The 17,586-nt window shown below is 47.7% G+C and overlaps 1 protein-coding gene across 1 annotated transcript in view; it reads right to left on the bottom strand.

Moving 5' to 3' along the window:
• Positions 1-4,222: 4,222 nt before the first annotated feature.
• The window catches only part of TRIB3 (tribbles pseudokinase 3), a 20,724-nt gene continuing 7,360 nt past the window's right edge, over positions 4,223-17,586 (bottom strand). The window contains exons 2-4 of the mRNA XM_017515162.1: positions 15,591-15,881; positions 10,677-10,969; positions 4,223-5,588 (exon numbers count right to left, since the gene is read on the bottom strand). Coding sequence (XP_017370651.1) covers positions 5,096-5,588; positions 10,677-10,969; positions 15,591-15,881 — 1,077 coding nt within the window. The 3' untranslated portion in view covers positions 4,223-5,095. The remainder of the gene's footprint in view (positions 5,589-10,676; positions 10,970-15,590; positions 15,882-17,586) is intronic.

The following is a 17,586-nucleotide window of genomic DNA, read 5'->3' as shown; positions in this document are numbered from 1 at the left end:
AAAAAAAAAAAAAAAAAGAAACCCTGTTCTGAGGGCTTAGCGGTCAGGCAGAGCTCTAGGTTCAGCCTCAAGTGATGGGCAGGGCTTAGCCATGCAGAGAGAAGGGGAAGAGAGGGGATCCAGAGACACCAAGCAATTTTCCCAGGGGCACACAACCTGTAGGGACAGTTTTAGGTGCACAGTGGTCATCTTATTTGGTAGCTCATGCTGTACAGTAATTCCCCACCCCTGCCCCCATGACCTGTGGTTTTACCTTCTGCAGTTTCAGTTGCCTGCAGCCAACCACATGATGAAGTCTCACGCCATCCTGCACTATTTCACCTAGGAGGTGAATCATCCCTTTGTCCACTGTATCCAGGTTGTAGACGTTAACCACCATTAATCATCAACATCATTTGCTCCTGACATCCAACCGTGGACACTGTCACGGCTTCATGATGTTGGATCACCTGAAGGAGATGATTCTCCTGAAGTATCATCCATCCCTGGGGTGCTTGTTTAAAATGCAGATCAGTAGTAGCCTAACACTAGATCACAATGCCCATGTCATTCATTTGCCTTCATCTCATTATGCAGCTATTTCATTATCTCCCATCATCACAAGAAGGGTGAGTACAGTACAATAGGAGAGACCGCATTCACATAACTTTTATTACAATATACTGTTATAACTGTTCTATTGTTATTGTTATTTATTCTTACTGTGCCTAATTTACAAATTAGGCTTTATTGTAGGTATGTATAGATAGGAAAAAAACATGATATATACAGGATTCCGTACTATCTGTGGTTTCAGGCATCTACTGGGGGTCTTGGAATGTATCCCATCGGATAAGTGGACCACTGTATATTGAAAAACAAGACCGCACATTATTTCCATCTCCCATAAAGAGAAATAATCTATTTGCCTGCATCCTGAATTTGACATGGAATTTGACATGCTATTTGAAATGCTTTGACACTAGTGCAGTTTGAACATTGGAGTTTGTCCTCTCTTGTTGCTTTCTGAAACCCTGAGACCACCATAGGAAGGAGTGGACTATGCTTATTGGAGGCTGAGGCCACGTGGAGCAGAGAAAAGCCTTCCTGCAAAAGTAGACATTTGAGCTGCTTGCTGCCTTCAGCTGCAGGAGTGACCCAGCTGAATCCAACCCAAATTGCCAACCCGGAGAATCATAAACCACTGTTTGGGGTTTGTAATGCAGCAGACTGACATGACCTCATTAATGGTGGAGAATATTTTTCCTCCCTTCTCTGGTGGCAAGTTTTCCTTAGTCATGGGAATTAACACTATCTACCAGACAAAGTCCAAATCTGAAAGACAGCACAAGAAGCTTAATTTCTTGCTCAATGAAATCCAGGGTGGATCTGGTGGTTCTCCTCTAGCTTGTAGCTAAGGGAACTCGTGGCTCCAAAGTGACTGTGGCAGAGGAAGAGAGGGATGAGACTCACCAGCTCTCCATTGCTTCAGCCTGTTACTCCTACACACAGCACATTGGTCAGAACTAGTCATGTGACTGTAAGGGAAGCTAGAAAATGTAGGGGAGCACCTGAAATATTGGGATGCCTGTCTTTGCCACAACGAACTTCCACAAATATAATTATGTCATTTGCATGGTTATCTGTTTAACATCTGTCTCTTCTATTAGGCTGTGAACCCTTGAGGGCAGGGGCACATATGTCTTACATGGTGCCTGGGCTGTAGTAGACATTCAGCGGTGATTGCTGAATTGCTAAATGAATGAATAATCTGGCAGGTCACAATAGGATCTTTTGTGTTCAGCCCCCAGTGGCAGAGATAATCCTCAGGTAAATTTCTAACGGTCCTTCCCTTTCGGTAATATACCTGTACTAATTTGATAGTGTAAAATTCATATACAATGATGATTAAATGAAGACAAATAGAACACAAAAGTCCTCACTAATTAGGGTCAGGGTGTGGTGACATCCACTATTTGATGAGTGGATATTACATTTTATTATTATTTTGAGAAAGAATCTTGCTTTGTTGCTCAGGCTGGAGTGCAGTGGTGCAATCTTGGCTCACTGCAATCTCCCCTCCTGGGTTCAAGTGATTTTCCTGCCTCAGCTTCCCAAGTAGCTGGGATTACAGGCGCACACCACCACGCCCGGCTATTTTTGGTATTTTTAGTAGAGATGGGGTTTCACCGTGTTGACCAGACTGGTCTTGAACTCCTGACCTCAAGTGATCTGCCAGCCTCGGCCTCCCAAAATGCTGGGATGACAGGCATGAGCCACCACGCCCGCTGATATTACATTTTTTAATGGGCAATTTTCATGTGGCTGCATCTGTGCAGCCTTGTCAAAAGTTCTGCTTCAAGGCAAAACCAGATGAGTCTTTTTCTCTGTTGTGAGGTCTTGGATGAGTCTTCCACTCTCTCCAAAGCTCATTTGTCTTATCTGTAAAATGACAGAAGCATCTACCTCACTGAATTGTTGTGAGGCATAAATAAGTCTCTTTGTGTAATGGAGTAAAGTGTTGGCACGGTACCTGCCCTTGGCAGCCCTTCCGTTCCTCTTGCTCCACTGGTAGGTATCAGGCCAACTTTCAACTTGGAGGGAGCTGGGACAGGGTCTGTTGGAAGCTGGGAGGGGCAAGGTAGAGGTCAGGGGCTGCCCCATGAGACCCTAGATACAACTAGGCTCTGTTCTGGGCAATGCTGGGTGCACAGAGATGAGACTGACTTGTCCATGTCTGCATCAGTTAGCTTTCAGTGTAAAACAAAATAGCCTCAAATTAGTGGCTTAAAACCACAATGATTGGCCAGGCACAGTGGCTCACGCCTGTAATCCCAGCACTTTGGGAGGCCGAGGTAGACAGATCACCTGAGGTCAGGAGTTTGAGACCAGCCTGGCCAACATGGCGAAACCCCGCCTACACTAAAAACATAAAAATTAGCCGGGCATAGTGGCGCCTGCCTGTAATCCCAGCTACTCAGGAGGCTAAGGCAGAAGAATCATTTTAACTTGGCAGGCGGAGGTTGCAGTGAGCGTAGATTGCGCCACTGTTCTCCAGCCTGGGTGACACAGCAAGACTCCGTCTCAAAACAAACAAACAACAAAATAAAAAATCCACAGTGGTTTTATTTAGCTCAATTAGCTCATGACCCTGAGGGTCACTGGGCAATTCTAGTGTGGGCCAGCCTGGCTGATTTCTGCATCGGCAGTCAGCTGGAGGGTCGGTCGCCTGGCGTCAGATGATCTAGGGTTACCTCTCTCGAGTATCTGCAGTTAGCAGGTTGTTGGCTGAGCCTCCTCACTTCTGCACATTATTTTCCCCACGATCCCCTCCCTCTCTGAACCTGGTTTTGCTCAGGAGTCACTCCCCCTGCTATATGACGCACGAGCTCCACCTACAGTTCGAGGATTGCCGCGGTTAATGTACGCACGTGCTCCACGAATGTAAGCTGGTGATTGGTCAGACATGAGCACGTGATGCAGTTCTGACCAATAAGATGTGTGGGAAGGTCGGTCAGAAGCGCTTCTGGGAAAGTTTCCTCCATCCCAACAAAGAGATGCGGGAGCAACTTTTATTACCGGCTCATTATGTCAGGGGCTGCTTGTTCTAAATGCGTTACACAGAGTACTCACTCAGGTTCTCATAAATTAGGTACTATTATTGTCCCCCATGGTACAGATGAAAAATCTGAGGCACAGAGTGATTAAGAAACTTGCCAAGGGTCAAACAGCTATTGAGTGCTGGAGCCAGGATTTAATTCTGGGCAGCCTGACTCCAGAGTTCTGAGTTCCCAGGTAGTACAATGCCCCTGCCTTCTTCCTGTGGTCACGGACCTCTCTAATGCGACACCTGCTGTAGCCATTGTGCCAGCAGTCTCGAGGGACAATACAGTCAAGAGACAGAAAGAGCCTGGAAAGCCGGGGTCCTGCACGCAGCCTGGAGTTGAAGGGACCAGCACTGAAGACCACCCTATCCACTGACTTCTCGCTTTGTGTGAAACATATTTCCATCTTGTTGAAGCCATTTTGACTCAGAAAGTACCCTAATAGAGACACTGCTGCTGCCAGAAGAAACAGAGGGAGTGCAGGAAAACCTGCTGGGCTCCAGGTAATCTGTTCTCACAAACCACTCGGCTGAGGTTGAGACACAAGTCCACGGCTTTTCACCATGAGGGCCAGTTTTGAAGGCAATGAAAACTGATAAAAGATGGTTGGAAAGGATGGAAGAAATCGCCTAGATAAATAGAAGTATTTCATAATTCTCCTTTATTAGGCACAGGTGAAAATACATACTCATGGTATCCAAAACCTAGAGTATCGACCTGGGATTGTGGGCCCCAACTGTTCCCAGAACAGTCCCACCTGGGACTTTCCAGGTGGCCACAGGACAGACCCTGCCAAATCCTGTCCCTCAACCTTGGTGCTCAGGTCAGAAGCCCTATGGTTGACAGGCCTGGACCCTCATTCCAGAACATTCTTGAGTTAGACAAGAACTAGCCTCATAGTCTGGATTCTTATCTCTGGCCCAAATCCCGGGCTTGGGCCTGGAAAGAGAATCTCTTGATCAAGAGGACAGAGATGCTGGGAACACAGGTCCCAGAGTGAGCTGGGCTTGGGTCCTGAATTTCAGGGGAGCAGCCTGGAGCCTTTGGCACAGGGATACCTCCCTTTCTCTGAAAAGGTACAAGATATAAAGGCGGCTGGTTTGTTTGTGAAACGGATTGTCCTTGGACAGAGGTGCCTGAACACCAGCACCAGTGGAGGCTGACACTGGCACAAAGTGTACCCAGTGTAGACAGTGACCGATGGCCATAGAAAAGTGTTGTCAGCTCAAGAATGCCAGTTTGTCATCTCTGTGAGCAGGGAGTATTGTCTCCTGTGCTCACTGCTGTATTCCCAGCACCTAGAACAGGGCTTGGCACTTGATAAGCATCCAAGCAGGAATTGCATGTGTGTGGAACAAAGCAGGTGTATACACAGGACACTCCACGCAGGCTTCTGCCTTTCTCCCTTCTGGAAGGCACTGAAGGTTTGGCTCAGTTCAGAGACAGGAGAAAGCTTGGAGCCACCCCAAACTCAATCCACTGTTGGGAGCTGAGCATGTAGTTGGGTGGCCCTAGCCATACAGAACCAGTTCTCTGTTTTCCTCTTCTTCCTTGGCTTCATCCAGCTCTGGTCCATCAGGGACCACCTGATCAGCCTCCCAGAGATGGGATCGGGTTGGGGCTGAGGGGATCGGGTCCTCCCGCAGCCAGGGGTGCAGGAGGATGCTTGTGGCTGTAAGCCGCTCAGCTGGCTCCCGACGAAGGAGGCAGCGAACCAGACAGCGGGCAGGGGCTGAGAGGCCTGCAGGCAAGGCGTAGGCCCCGCGACGGATCTTGCCAAAGAGCAGGACAGGCTCTGAGTCCTGGAAAGGGTAGTGGCCGGCCAGCATGGTGAAGAGTGCCACGCCCAGGCTCCAGACATCCGCTGCTTTGCCTGAGTATGAGGCCCGTGAGCTGAGTATTTCAGGTCCCACATAGGCTGGGCATGCGTTCTTATCCCACAGGGAATCATCCGGCCCGGTCAGCACACAGGTGTCCTCCAGGTTCTCCAGCACCAGCTTCTTCCTGGGACATGGGGAGAAACATAAGGGCCCTACCCAGAGCCCCCATGCCACCACCCCATACTATCACCTTAGTGGCACCCACTTTCAAGTGCCTGCTGGTCTTTGACAGACACAAGCCAGTCCTTTGATGTCTGATCCTATTTTACAGAAAACTAAACCCAGGCTCAGAGAGGTTAAGTCATTTTTTTTTTTTTTTTTTTTTTTTTTTTTTTTTTTTTTAAAGACGGGGTTTCACCATGTTGATCAGGCTGGTCTTGAACTCCTGACCTCAGGTGATCCGCCCGCCTTGGCCTCCAAAGTGCTTGGATTACAGGCATGAGCCACCACGCCCGGCCGACGTTAAGTCATTTAAGGCCACAGAGCAATTAAATTTAAACTAACATTCTGAACGGAATAAATTTCTCAACAGTCCCTTGGGAAAGGGACTGATGGGGCTAAGAGAGTTAAGCCTCTCTTAAACCACCTGCAAACTTAGGGTACAGGCAGGTATAAAATGAAAGAAACAGGAAGTGTGCCAGACATTTCAGCACAAGCCCTGCGCCTAAAAAGGGCACCACTAACAACACATTCTAGGGTTTATCAAGTGTCCGCTGTGTTCTTCGCCCTTGGCCCAGCTTATTACCTGGCTTATCTCATGCTATCCAGGCGACAACCTGAAAGGAAGACACCATTTTACAGCTCTAGAGCATCAGCCTGGGATGGGAACCCTGATTCGCAGATACCTAGAGCCAGTGCTGTGACCCACTCTCATAGTTTTCAAGATGGCCCCATGTTCCCATTCTTTTCCCCAAGGGAAATCAGGAATCCTATTTTAATGAAAAAGTCCCCATTTAAAAAATATTGGCAACCAGTTTCAATAAAAAACACAAACAGGTGAGCAGGGCAAAAAGAAAAGTGTGTGTAAGGCTGGGCGTGGTAGCTCACACCTGTGATCCTAGCACTTTGGGAGGCCGAGGCAGGTGGATCTCTTGAGTTCAGGAGTTCAAGACCAGCCTGGGCAATATGGTGAAACCCTAACTCTACAAAAAATACAAAAATTAGCCAGGTGTGGTGACTCGCACCTGTAGTCCCAGCTACTTGGGAGGCTGAGGCAGGAGGATATCACTTGAGCCCAGGAGGTGGAGGTTGCAGTGAACTGTGTTAGCTCCACTGCACTCTAGCCTGGGGGACAGAGTGAGAACCTGTCTCAAAAAAAAAAGTGTATCCTGCCATTTGCAATTTCTGTTTTAAACAACTCCCACAGAGCACTCTAAGATGACTTTAATAATCATTCTGTTGCCACTGCTATTAATTTCTTCTTTATAGCACCACTTCCTGGGTGTCCATTGGCATTTCACAAATACTGACCAATCCTATGAATCACAGTATTGAGGGACGAGGAGTGTCAGCATTATTGGCCTATTTTACAGATGAAGAAACAAAAGCTCAGGCAGTTGAAGTCATTGCTCAGGGCCAAAAAGCCGGTAAGAAGCAGAACCCAGGACTTAAACACAGGTCTATCTAACTCATGGTCCCTCTTCTACTGATGATTCTCCTGTGATTTTTTCTTTTCTTCTTTAGAGACAGGGTCTCACTCTGTCACCCAGGCTGGAGTACAGTGGTGCAATCCTAGCTCACTGCAACCTCAAACGTCTGGGCTCAGCCTCCCAAGTAGCTAGGATCACAGGTGTGCACCAGCACCCCTGGCTAATTTTTCTAAATTTTTGTGCAGATGGGGTTTCACTATGTTGCCTAGGCTAGCCTCGAACTATGGTGTTCAAGCAATCCTCCTGCTTTGGCCTCCCAAAGCACTGGGATTACAGGTGTGAGCCATCAGATGATTTCTTGAAAAGAGCAAGAAGCACGTTCTCTCTTCCAGAAGGTCTGGGGTAGTTGTATCTACTCTGAACTTAAAATATGTTTGAAGTTATGCATTAGCTTAAAAATCATAAATTTGACTTCTTTAAAAAAGGCATGCTTCTTTTACTATAAAATGTAGAAGGAAATATTAATAGAAAATCAGCCTTTGGGGCTAGGCGTGGAGGCCCACATCTATAATCTCAGCACTTTGGGCCAGTACAGGCAGAGCACTTGAGGTCAGGAGTTCAAGACCAGCCTGGCCAACATGGCAAAACCCCATCTCTATTAAAAATACAAAAATTAGCCAAGTGTGGTGGTGTGTCCCTGTAATCCCAGCTACTCAAGAGGCTGAGTCAGGAGAATTGCAAGAACCCAGGAGGCAGAGGTTGCACTGCGTCAAGATCATGCCACTGCACTCCAACCTGGGCAACAGGGCGAGACTGTCTTAAAAGAAAAGAAAATTAGCCTTAGGCAAGCACCACAGTAATAACTGCTACAGGCAAGATGGATGGCTGCTAAAATTAGTGGGTGAAAGTTGAGGAAAAACAGGATATTTATATGCTTAGCTTACCTCCCCCAAGGTATTTATCCATTACAAAGGCTAAATTAAAAACTTTAGAGGAGAGAAAGCTGGCAGGTCCTACTCTAACCAAGTGATCAAGGTTACAACACAGTAATGACTATCAGCTCATGCATCTCCTGATATGATGTGGAGAGGGGCCTATCAATTCTGTGTTGTTCTTGCCAAAAATATATAACCACGGCTGGGCGTGGTGGCTCATGCCTGCAATCTCAGCACTTTAGGAGGCAGAGGTGGGTGGATCACCTGAGGTCAGGAGTTCAAGACCAGCCTGACCAACATGGTGAAACCCTATCTCTAAAAAAAAAAAAAAAAAAAAAAAAAAAAATAAAAAAAAAAAAAAAAAAAAAAAAAAAAAAAAAAAAAAAAAAAAAAAAAAAAAAACAAACAAAAAAAAAAAAAAAAAAATATATATATATATATATATATATACACACACACACACACACACACACACACACACACACACACACATATATATAAACAAAACTGCAATCTAACTTTGAGAAAACATCAATCAAATCCAAATTGAGGGACACACAAAGTAACTTATCAGTACTCTTCAAAAGTCTCAAGGTTATGGTGGGAGCAGTGGCTCACAACTATAATACCAGCACTTTGGGAGGCCGAGGGGGGCAGATTGCTTGAGCTCAGGAGTTCGAGGCCAGCCTGGGCAGCATAGCAAGACCCCATCTCAATTAGCCAGGCGTGGTGGCACACAACTGTAGAACCAGCTACTCAGGAGGGTGAGGTGGGAGGATCAATTGAGCCCAGGAGTTTGAGGCTGCAGTAAGCTATGATCACACCACTGCACTCCAGCCTGGGTGACAGAGTGAGATCCTGTCTCAAAAAAAAAAAAAAAAAAATCATGGGTCGTCAAAGACAGGGAAAGACTGAGGAACTATCTCAGATTAGAAGAGGCCAAGGAGACCACTGATAAATAAATTGGGATCCTCATTGGATCCTGCACAGCAAGGGGTGTTAGTGGGAAACCCGGGAAGCTGGAATAAATTTGTGGGGCTTAGTAAATAGTACTCTCCCAAGGTTAATTTCTTAGTTTGGGTAATTGTACCATGGCTATGTCAGGTGTTAACATTGGAGGAAACTGGGGGAAGGATATATAGAAAATCTTTGAACTATTTTTGTAGCTTTTCTAAAAGTCTAAAATTATTTCAAGATAAAAAGTTTTAAAAAATGTAATGGGGTCACATTCCTTCCTCCACAGAAAAATTCTGTGTAACTGGCAGCTTAGTGCGCTCCCTCACACATCCTGGAGGCCCTCCGGAATCTGGAGAGGGAACAGGAGGCGAGTCCCTCTCCCCTTCTCCCCAGAAGAATTATCTTTTAAAACTTTTTCTTAGCATCTAGGCCAGGTGCAGTGGCTCATACCTGTAATCCCAGCACTTTGGGAGGCCGAGGCAGGTGGATCATCTAAGGTTAAGAGTTTGAGACCAGCCTGGCCAACACGGCAAAACCCCATTTCTACTAAAAGTAGAAAAAATCAGCCAAGCATGGTGGTGCATGCCTGCAGTCCCAGGTACTCAGGTGGCTGAGGCAGGAGTATCACTTGAACCTGGGCAGCAGAGGTTGCAGTGAGCCAAGATTGCGCCATTGCATTCCAGCCTGGGCAACAGGGGGAGACTCTGTATCAATTAAAAAAAAATTTTTAGCGTCCCCACCTAGAGAAGGAAGATGATCTTTTAGCCAAAAAGTGCTAATTCTCAGTTTCACAGGAAAAGTTTTTGTGTGGGGAACCTCAGACCCTGTCTTGTTTTGACTGTGGTTTTGGAATCCTGAAAACACCCTAACAATCCAGCCCTTTTCCCTACTAATGGGGAAATTGAGGCTCGGAGACACTAGGTCACCCAGAGTCAGTTCGTAAGCCCAGCCAAGACCCCTGTCCCTCTAGCTCAAATTGAATTAGGACTCAGGCTCTGGTTCAAATCCCAGCTCTACCATTTATTTTGCTGTGAGATCTTGGGCAAGTTACTTGAGCTCTCCGGGCCTCAATTTCCTTGATCATATGGGGATAATAATGCCTTCCTTGAGTCTGTAAGGAAGGAGACCACGGTAGATAATGCAGCGATGCTGTCATCACTGTCAGCTACTACGACTTTCGCATCTCAGTGCCCCATCCCAGCATCCCAAGGGGCTCCCAAGAGGACTTAATCAACTTTTTTTTTTTTTTTTTTTTTTTTTTTTTTTTTTTTTTTTTTTTTTTTTTTTGAGATGGAATCTCACTCTCTTGCCCAGGCTGGAGTGCAGTGGCACAATCTTGGCTCACTGTAACCTCTGCCTCCCAGGTTCAAGCTATTCTTCTGCCTCAGCCTCCCGAGTAGCTGGGATTATAGTTGTCAGCCATCACTCCTGGCTAATTTTTGTATTTTTAGTAGAGACATGGTTTCACCATGTCGGCCAGGATGGTCTCGAACTCCTGACCTCAGGTGATCTACCCGTCTCGGCCTCCCAAAGTGCTGGGAGTACAGCCATAAGCCACGGCATCCACCCAGCCTGAGTCAACTCTTCTCTGGTTACCAGACAGGGGCTGCTGGTTATTCCAGCCTCTCTACTTCTTGCCTAAGTTACTTTGTTTCCTAGGCCTCAGTTTCTCTCCATCATGGCCCACCCCCTGCGTGTGTCTGTGGCTGGGATCTCTGCAACCACACTCACCTCTCACAGTCAGTAAAGACAAAGCGACACAGCTTGAGATCGCGCAGGACCAGACCATGCTGGTGACAGTGTGCCACGGCGGTGGCCATCTGGCGGAAGAGCGCAGCAGCCTCAGGCTCAGGGATGCGGCGGCGGTTTCGCACCAGGCTGTGCATGTCTCCATGGGTCCGAGTGAAAAAGGCATAGAGGAGCTGGGTACCAGCCAGGACCTCAGTGGGCCGAGCCACATGCTTGTGTGGTGGCAGCCGCGCATAGGGCTCCAGCACGGCCAGGGCCTCGTGGATGGGATACACCTGTGGGCAGAGCATGGGGTGAGCACAGCTGGGGACTCCCGGGAGCTGAGGCTGGCTTTGCAAACACTGCAAACAGTCACAGCTGACCTGTTAGACACTACCATGTGCTAGCCATTGCACTAAGTGCTTCACTTAGCAAGTCATTCAGCCCTTACCACAGTCTTATAAGTAGGATGACTCGCTTCATTTTATAGTTAAGGAAGCTGAGAGGCCCCACAGCCAGCAAGCAGCAGAGCTGGGATTTGAACCTGTGCAATCCATTGTCTGCTTTTTTTTTTTTTTTTTTTTTTTTTTTTTTTTTTTTTTTTTTTTTTTTTTTTTTTTTTTGAGACAGAGTCTGGCTCTGTCACCCAGGGTGGAGTGCAGTGGCACAACTCAGCTTACTTCGAACTTGGCCTCCTGGGTTCAAGGGATCCTCCTGTCTCAGCCTCCCGAGTAGCTGGGATTACAGGCATGCACCACCACACTCAGCTAATTTTTGTATTTTTAGTAGAGATGGGGTTTCACCATGTTGACTAGGCTGGTCTCAAACTCCCGACCTCAAGTGATCCTCCCACCTCCGCCTCCCAAAGGGCTGGGGTTACAGATATGAGTCACCATGCCCAGCCTTTTGTTTGTGCTCCTAACTGCTATGCTATATGGCCTCAAACATCAGATAACTGAAAAATAGCAAATCACTCAAACAGAAAAATAACCCTCAAAGCATCCTCCAGAAGGGTGGATGATGCAGAAGGCACCTGATGCTCATCACCCTCACAGCTTCTGTCCTCTAGGCTTGACTGCCAACCTTTATTCAGCAAGCTGGCCCTGGGCCTGCTGGCCAGCCATGTGTCCAACTGCACTGACAGTCATGGACTCTGCTCCCCCGTGCCCACTGGGAAGCCAGTGTCCTGAAACTAAATATTGACAAATGCGGACAAGTGTTGCAAAGGAACCAAGAAAGATGCAGGAATACAGCATTTTGTTTTCTTTTTGATTGTTGTTGTTTGAGACAGAGTTTTGCTCTTGTTGCCCAGGCTGGAGTTCAGTGGTGCAATCTTGGCTCACTACAACCTCCGCCTCCCGGGTTCAAGTGATTTTTCCTGCCTCAGCTTCCTGAGTAGCTGGGATTATAGACGTGTGCCACCATGCCTGACTAATTTTTTGTATTTTTAGCAGAGACAGGGTTTTGCCATGTTGGCCAGGTGGGTCTTGAACTCCTGACTTCAGGTGATCTTCCCGGTTTAGCCTCCCAAAGTGCTGGGATTACAGGCATGAGCCACTGCATGTGGTCTGGAATAGAGTATTTTGGAAGGGGGCACCCATTTTAGAAAGTATGGTTCAATAGGGACTCTGGGAAAATGATCGAAATGATTCAGAGATGCCCATGGAATAAGCTTTCCGAGTAGGGACATAGGCAGTGCAAAGGCGCTGAGGCAGGAAAAAACCTGGCCTGCTCTAGAAACCCAACCAAAAATCAGTGTGGCCAGAAAGGGGTGAGGAAGGGAAAAGAACATGGGATGATGGGAAATGTGTTAGCGGTCTATGGGCATCACAGCAAAACCTCACCCTAGCCTGAAAGATGTGTCCCATTTTACTGATGGTAAGACTGGGTTCAGAAAAGGAAATGACTTATTAGAAGCCAGACAGCTAATCAGTGGCAGAACTAATACTCACTTCGTTTTGTCTGACTTTAAATCCTTTGCATGTTGTGTTGATTGTGCCACGAAGAAAAATGAATAAGACACATATATATTTAATCCATGATAAAAAAAAAAAAAAAGTTGAAGTACATGACTTTAAAAACCAGTTGGGCTGGGTGCAGTGGCTCACACCTGTAATCCCAATACTTCAGGAGGGTGAGGTGGGAGGATCACTTGAGGTCAGGAGTTTAAGACCAGCCTCACCAACATGGTGAAACCCTGTCTCTACTAAAAATACAAAAATTAGTCAAGCGTAGTGGTGTAATCCTAGCTACTGTAATCCTAGCTACTCCGGAGGCTGAGGCAGGAGAATCACTTGAATCTGGGAGGTGGAGATTGCATTGAGTCAAGATCATGCCACTGCACTCCAGCCTGGGTGACAGAATCAGACAAACAAACAAAAAACCAGTTGGGGTGACATGGGGGGAATAACCCCAAAACAGAGATTACCTTTTAGTTAGGGTGAGCGCATTCCTGCCCCCATGCACTTGCACTTGCTGAACTTGCTGCCTGGATGCTCTTCCACTAGACCACGAGGCTGACTCCTTCCATTTGTTCAAGCCACTGCTCAAACATCACCCTTCAGAGAGGTCTTCCTGGACCTCCCTTGCTAAAATCACCTGCACTCCTGCCCTCCTTGTCCTCTGATCTCCCTGTTCCCAGATTTATTTTTCTCCATAGTGTTTGTGATTACCTGACACGTTTTTTTCTTTTTTTTTTTTTTTTTGACACAAGAGTCTTGCTTGTTGCCCAGGCTGGAGTGCAATGGTGTGATCTCTGCTCATTGTAACCTCTGCCTCCCAAGTTCAAGCGATTCACCTGACTCAGCCTCCCAAGTAGCTGGGACTACGGGTGCGCACCACCATGCCCAGCTAATTTTTGTATTTTTAGTAGAGACAGGGTTTCACCATATTGGCCAGGCTGGTCTTGAACTCCCAACCTCATGATCCACCTGCATCTACCTCCCAAAGTGCTGGGATTACAGGTGTGAGCCACTGCGCCCAGCCACCTGACACATGTTTTACTTATTTACTTCTTTATTGTCTGTATCTCCCACTAGAATGTCAGCTTGATGAGAACAGAACTTTGTTTTTAACCACAGCATGGTACACGCCAAATATGGGTGCTCAATGAAGTTGTGTTGACTAATGAGTAAGGTGATAACTCACAAAGACAAGATATTGATCTTTCTACACACCAACCAGGAAAGCTAAGGAAGTGTGGAAATGATCGTTCAGCTCCCGTGTTGCACACTGGCATGGGGTGAGTATGTTCCAGTGGATTTTTGCCAATGTTTCTAGAGAATCGGGGCCCTGTGAACGCATGGTGCTTCTGTCCTGAGCCTGCTTGCGTCATTCCTCTCGCCACGGACTCATCTCCGCAAGCGGAGTGGAAAAGAACCTGTGATGCTGCAGGAAGGGGACCCAGAGTTCCGGGCTCCTTGGGGCACCTGCTTAGAGCACTGGAGATCTGCACACAAGAGCCCTGGTGAAGCTAGGGGCTGGACTCTGTCTGGATCTATCCCCTGCTCACTGCATCTCCATCAGCAGAGCAAAGCTCTGCTGCTGCTCCCAGGAGGAGGAGGCTTGAGTCCTCTGCCTCTCTGTGCATTCCCAAGGGACCCAGGCCCACGCTACTCTCCCTTGTGTATCCAGGTCCCCTTATCTTCCTTATGCTTGCCTGCCAGGACAGCCTGCCCTGATTGTGTCTGAAACACTTATCCTACACAGGCGCACAGGACTCTCTGGACTCAGCCTCCCGCGCCCAATCCCAGCTCTGATACCACCTGGCTCTGTCATGTGGCAAGTTACAGGCTTTCTGAGTCTCAGTGTCCTCTATCTGTAAAATGGGTACACTGATAGTAACCACCTCATTGGTTGTGTGAAGATGAAGAGACTGCACATACGCAGCAATCATCATGGTACTGGGTGCACAGTGAATACCTACAGTTACATTTTTATTCTCATTTCTGTCCTCTTGGACGGTCACTTGCCAGTGTCCTGCATGGGCTGACCCTTGCGGGCCTTGACCCTGCCCATTTCTGTAAAATGGCCACAGGTTAGGCTCCATCACCTCTGGGGTCCCAGGAGGTTTTTTTGTTGTTTTGTTTTTTGAGACGGAGTCTTGCTCCGTCATCAGGCTGGAGTGCAGTGGCGCAATCTTGGCTCACTGCAACTTCCATCTCCTGGGTTCAAGTGATTCTCCTGTCTCAGTCTCCTGAGTAGCTTGTACTACAGGCACGCGCCACCACACCTGGCTAATTTTTTGTATTTTAGTAGACTTGGCTTTCACCATGTTGGCCATGATGGTCTCAATCTCCTGACCTCATGATCTGCCCGCTTCAGCCTCCCAAAGTGCTGGAATTACAGGCACGAGCCACCGCGCTCGGCTGGTCCCAGGGGTTTTGATGTCTACCATGCCCTACCCTTCTCTTGTGCAAACATCTTCAGTGGCTCTGCAGAGCCCAGTGGAGGCCCCTTGTTAACACCTTCATGACCAGCTGCCACCAACCCTCATGTCCTGCCCCTTTCTGCACACCCTCTCCACTATGGCCATAGTGAAGTCCTTTTCATGCTCTAAAGTGCTATACCCTCACTTTTCTAGACCTTTGCACAGCTGTTCCCCCTGCCTACAGCTCTTGTCTGCAGCCACTTCTACCTGGCTAACGTCTACTCGGCCTTTTCTGTGCCCCCTGATCCCTAAGCTCTACCCCTGCAGCGTTTAGCACCCTGTAGGGCCTAAGCTGTGAACTCCTCCAGGACTGGGGCTACATCTGGTTTACCTCTCTGGTATCGGTCCAGCAGGTGCTCACTGGATGCTTCCCCACTAAACACAAGAATGAATGAGCATAAGAACCACTCTGCCCCCTGGCAATCCTTTGGAGGTTTCCCTTCCAGGCCTCCTGTGATGCTGGGGGACAGTGGCCTGTGGACACGTACCTTGCAGGTATACTCAGTGCTTGTAGGGCAGTGCAAGGCCTGGTAGGCCCGCCCGCCCTCCTTGGGCTCCAGGAGAACATAGGGCCCAAGACGGGAGGCAGTGGCCATAGCAGTTGCATGATCTGGAGCAGGGGGTGGGCTCAGGGGCAACAGGCAGGAGGGCAGCCTGGGCTGGGGCCTGCTTCGAGCTCGTTTCTGGACAGGACACTCGGCGTCTAAGTTGTCCTCCAACTCCAACCGCTTCTTCCTGGATAGGGAACCCGCAGGAGCAGCCAGAGGAGTGACTCGCATCTAGCAAAAAGGGAGAAAGGCACTAAAGTGAGGCTGCTTGGTGGCCCCTTCTTTCCCCTGCTGGTGGGAGGGTACGGGCCACAACATTTATAGGGGGCGATGTGGCAGTGTGTGTTAAAATGACAAATTCACATATCCTTAGCTGGGTGTCCCACTTCTAGGAGTTTATCCTCCAGTTAAATGTCTCACAAAAATTTAAATATGGTAAAGGCTGTTTATCAGAGCCTGGCGTCCAATAGCAAAAGCAGGAAATATCCCAAATGTCAGGCAGTAGAAAGCTAGTTAAAACATCATGGTATAGCCATACAGCAGAATACTACACAGCTCTGAAAAAGGACAAGAAAGCTCTCTATATACTGATGTGTACTGATCTCCGAGATGTATTAAGAGAAGAAAGCCAAACACTGAATTATGTGTTATAGAATGCTTTTATGTTTTCTTTAAAATTTTCTTCCCCAAGAGGTGGGGCCCCGTTATGTTGCACAGGCTGGTCTCACACTCATGGCCTCAAGTGAACCTCTCATCTCGGCTTCCTAGTAGCTGGGACCCTAGGAGTGAGCCACCACACCTGGCTGTGCTTTTGTGTTTAAAAAGAATATATAGCCGGGTGCGGTGGCTCATGCCTGTAATCCCAGCACTTTGGGAGGCCGAGGTGGGCGGATCACGAGGTCAAGAGATTGAGACTATCCTGGCCAATGTGGTGAAACCCTGTTTCTACTAAAAATACAAAAATTAGCAGGGCATGGTGGCATGTGCCTGTAGTCCCAGCTACTTGGGAGGCTGAGGCAGGAGAATCACTTGAACCCAGGAGGCTGAGGTTGCAGTGAGCCGAGATGTCACCACTGTACTCCAGCCTGGCGACAGAGCAAGACTCCATTTCAAAAAAAAAAAAAAAAAATATATATATATATATATATATATGTATATTAAAAATATATATGTTATATTATATATTTGTTTGAATATGTATACTCTGTCTTTCTCTGGAAGGATGCTTAAGGTTAGGAGGAGAATCTTACTATCACAGCTCACTTGCAGCCTTGACCTCAGGGTTCAGGTGATTCTCCCACCTCAGCCTCCCAAATAGCTGGGACTACAGGTGTGCACTATGATGCCTGGTTAATTTTTGTATTTTTTGTAGAGACGGGGTCTCACTATGTTGCCTAGGCTGGTCTCAAACTCCTGAGTGCAAGCAATCCACCTGCCTCCACCTCCCAAAGTGTTAGGATTACAAACGTGAGTGACCATGTTTGCCTGACTCTTTAAAATTTTGAATTTGAGCCATGTAAATGTATTTCCTGGCTGGGTGCAGTGGCTCATGCCTATAATCCCGCACTTTGGGAGGCCGAGGCAGGTGGATCATGAGGTCAGGAGTTCAAGACCAGCCTGGCCAACATAGTGAAACACTGTCTCTACTGAAAATACAAAAATTAGCTGGGCATGGTGGTGCATGCCTGTACTCCCAGCTGCTCAGGAAACTGAGACAGGAGAATCACTTGAACCTGGTGGGGTAGAGGTTGCAGTGAACTGAGATCGCACCACTGCATTCCACTCTGGGTGACAGAGCAAGACTCCGTCTTGGAAAAAAAAAAATTAGCTAGGTGTGATGGAACATGCCTGTAGTCCCAGCTACTCAAGAGGTTGAGGCAGGAGAATTGCTTGAACCTAAGAGTCAGAGGTTGCAGTGAGCCAAGATCGTGCCACT

The sequence above is a fragment of the Cebus imitator genome, unplaced genomic scaffold (genome assembly GCF_001604975.1).
Source record: "Cebus imitator isolate Cc_AM_T3 unplaced genomic scaffold, Cebus_imitator-1.0 Scaffold18, whole genome shotgun sequence".
In the NCBI taxonomy this organism is placed as follows: domain Eukaryota; kingdom Metazoa; phylum Chordata; class Mammalia; order Primates; family Cebidae; genus Cebus; species Cebus imitator.
This window is presented reverse-complemented; position numbering and strand designations above follow the sequence as displayed.